A 3614-nucleotide genomic window follows, 5' to 3' on the forward strand; every position below is an offset into this window, starting at 1 on the left:
TTTGCAGGTTATGTCTCTGACAAAGGTTTAATAACCAGAATCCATAGACAACTCAAACATATTAGCAAGAAGAGAATGAATGATCCCATCTCAGGAGGGGCGAGGGACTTGAAGAGAAATTTCTCCAAGGATCAGTGCATGGCCTGTAGATATATGAAAAAATACTCACCATCCTTAATCATCAGAGAAATGCAAATCAAAACTACTTTGAGATATCACCTAACTCCAGTAAGATTAGCCCATATCCCCAAATCCCAAAACCAGAGATGCTGGTGTGGATGTGGAGAAAAGGGAACACTTCTACACTGCTGGTAGGAATGTAAACTAATACGTCCCTTTTGGAAAGACGTCTGGAGAACACTTAGAGAACTAAAAATAGACCTGCCATTTAATTCTGCAATTCTTTTATTAGGTATATACCCAGAAGACCAAAAATCACATTACAAGAAAAATATTTGTATCAGAATGTTCATTGCAGCCCAATTCATAATTGCCAGGTCATGGAAGAAGCTCAAGTGCCCATCAATCCACAAATGGATCAACAAACTATATATGTACACCATGGAATACTATGTAGCCATAAAGAAAGATGGAGACTTTACATCCTTCACGTTCACATGGATGGAGATGGAAAGTGTTCTTCTTAGCAAAGTATTACAGGAATGAAGAAAAAGTATCCAATGTACACAGCCCTATTATGAAAGTAATGTATAGCTTTCATATGAAATCTATAACCTAATAACAACCTAAGAATACGGGGAGAGGGGAAAGAGGGGGGTGGGGGGAATGAGTGGAGGGAGGGTGATTGGAGGGATCATTTCTATGGTTTATCTTACAATGGTACAAGTGAATCTTTCTAAGAGTAGAATATGAATGTCTTAACACAATAACTAAGAAAATGACATGAAGACTACGTAAACCAGTTTGATGAAAATATTTCAAATTGTATGTGAAAACACTACACTGTACCCTAGAATTGCATTAATGTACATAGTTATCATTTAATAAAAAAATAGAAAATTTTATTACAAATAAAAATTTAACTTGTACTGAAATATTTTATGTGCAACTAGAAAATCAGGGCTTACAAGCACTTAATAACTACTTTATTAAGGTAGTTATTTTTTCTAAGATATGTCCGTCAGAGAATATCTTCATCAAAAAAGGATCAAGTGGAGCACAGAATTGAAAATCAGAAATTTAGCAACTTCTTTTGAACTTTGAAAACTAGTAAACAACATTATTATAAAGCAATGAAATATAATGGTATAATGGTAAATTACCATAGGCAATTGTGGTAGAAATCTCACTGGTGCCTTGTGTTTTTCTTTGCTCGTTGATTTATCCTGCATGAAACATAAGAAAAAAATTGCCCTGTTAATATTAAAATTGATTGGCTCAATCAAATTTCACTGTTTTTATTAAAAAGTACATATTATCCAAAATATTCTAAAACATACTCTATAGATGATATTATTTTATGTATATCGAAAAATCATAAGCAATTCACCAAAAACTTATTATAGCTGATAAATTAGTTCACCAAGGTTGCATGATACAAGATGAATACACAAAAATTAATTGTATTTCTGGGCACTAACAATGAATAATACAAAAATTGAAATCAGGAGACAAGTCTGTTTAGAATACCATCAAATGAAATAAACACCTTAAGAATAAATGTATCAAAAGATGCAAAAGACTAATGCCTGTAGCAGCCTGTACAGCCTATGGCTAGGAGTGAGAGTTATAAGAAATACCTGTATAGCTCAATAATAGAACACATTGGTTAAAAGGGCATGGAGACGGATTTAGCTCTCCTAACAAGCATGAGAGCTTGCAAGATGAGAGGATTGGTGAATTGGCGGTCTCTACACCTGTGGTGTTGAAAGGCACAAGATCAACCTTATATTAGGCTGGAGGAGAGCGCAGTCAAGAGCATGCTCATTCTATCATGGACCTGCTTGCTCTGACTCTGTCTCCTCTTCTGCCTGCAGAACACCCAGCATGGAGTCTCTCTGCTGAAGATCACTAAGCTCTGCTAAAAACTAACATCCACCTTTCTAAGAAGACTGCTTTACTTTCTCTAAGACTCTCTTTCTCTCCTGCTAAAGTAGATAGCCCTCAGGCACCTAAGAAAAATTATTCCCAAGCAAGGTAGCTTAGCGGTCTGCATCTGGAACCTAGTTAAGCCAAGCTGAGACCTGGCCAGTCCCGGGCCCTGAAAAATACCTATACAATGAGAACTACAAAACAGCACTGAAAGAAGTTAAAAATCTTGATAAACGAAAAGCTAATCCATGTTCATGAATTGAAAGACTACTATTATTAAGATGCAATACTCCCCTAAAATAACTTACAGATTCCCAGTTGCTTTTGTTTGTTTATTTGTAGAATTTAACCAGTTAATTATAAAACTCACATGGAAATTTATAGGACCCAGAAGAGCCAAACAAATTTGAAAAAAATAACAATTTGGCAGACCCACACTTTTAGATTTCACAACTGACTACAAACATACAATAAGAAAGGCTGCATGGCACTAGCATAAGGATAAAAATATAGAACAAAGGAATAGAATTAAAAGTTCAGAAATAAACCCATAGATTTATGACAGGCAACAGATTTTTGACAAGAAATAACAGTATAATTCAGTGGGAAATTGATCATATCTTCTGAGTATTTGTCCATATCTAGTTAGTGTCCAAATCTTACTTTGCCCCACTTCCCATCTCCATGGCTAAAATTTCATTTTTACCTCCAGAAAGGTCTACCTCCTAAGGTAAAAATGTATTCAGATTGATGCATCCTTAAATTGCCATAAGTAAAATTTGTAAATTTTTAGCAGTAACTTTCAGAGAAAAACACTGCTATCCTCTTTTGCAGTAGACGATAATTCCATGGTAGGAGTTTCATCTAGGTAAGAGGAAACACAGTTGAGAATGACATTTTTATATCTAAGTTGATCAGATGACTTGTACTTTTTGCCAGTTGCCAATGTTTTACCTCTCAGATCCAAATCTTCCCTTTTCATCCTCCTTTGCGATATCTGGCAGGACCTCATAACATTTCTCCTTTGACAACCAGCATAATATTATCAAGAATGCTAAGGGAACACTGTAAGAGGAAGGGGTATTCTTCCTAGTTCCAGTGCTTTTTATCATTGCTCCCATGTTGTGGCTGCCAGCAGTCAGCATCCTTATCTGTCCATGGGCACCTTCCCATTATATGGCATGTGCCTCAACCAGAGGTAGACGCCCTCCAGCAAGTGTCACTGGCATCCTTGTTGGCAGCTTTCTGTAAGTTTCACTTAAACTACAGAGAAAGACTTTCTTTCACCCTTTTGAGACTCCAGCAGAGGATTTTCCTCTCTCATCCTGGGCCTATGGCACTACAGTAAATGTCTTTGCTACCCAGTGGACCTTTTCCCATGAGGTCTATAGCTAAGAATTCTTTTTTTCAAAGTATTACAGGGATCCTGGGGGCACAAATATTTTTGGTTAGATGTAACACTTTTATAAAACTTGAGTCATGGGGTGGCACCTGTGCCTCAAGGAGTAGGGCACCAGCCCCATATGCCAGAGGTGGTGGGTTCAAACCCAGCCCTGGCCAAA

At 36.8% G+C, this 3614-nt stretch overlaps 1 protein-coding gene across 1 annotated transcript in view; it reads right to left on the minus strand.

Annotated features, from left to right (window-relative positions):
• Positions 1 to 1340, minus strand: part of DNAH7 (dynein axonemal heavy chain 7) — a 272843-nt gene extending 271503 nt beyond the window's left edge. The window contains exon 1 of the mRNA XM_003796072.2: positions 1284 to 1340. Within this exon, the coding sequence (XP_003796120.1) occupies positions 1284 to 1286 (3 nt within the window). The 5' untranslated portion in view covers positions 1287 to 1340. The remainder of the gene's footprint in view (positions 1 to 1283) is intronic.
• Positions 1341 to 3614: the final 2274 nt, after the last annotated feature.

This window comes from Otolemur garnettii, unplaced genomic scaffold (assembly GCF_000181295.1).
Source record: "Otolemur garnettii isolate 467f Iridium unplaced genomic scaffold, OtoGar3 scaffold00100, whole genome shotgun sequence".
Taxonomy (NCBI): Eukaryota; Metazoa; Chordata; class Mammalia; order Primates; family Galagidae; genus Otolemur; species Otolemur garnettii.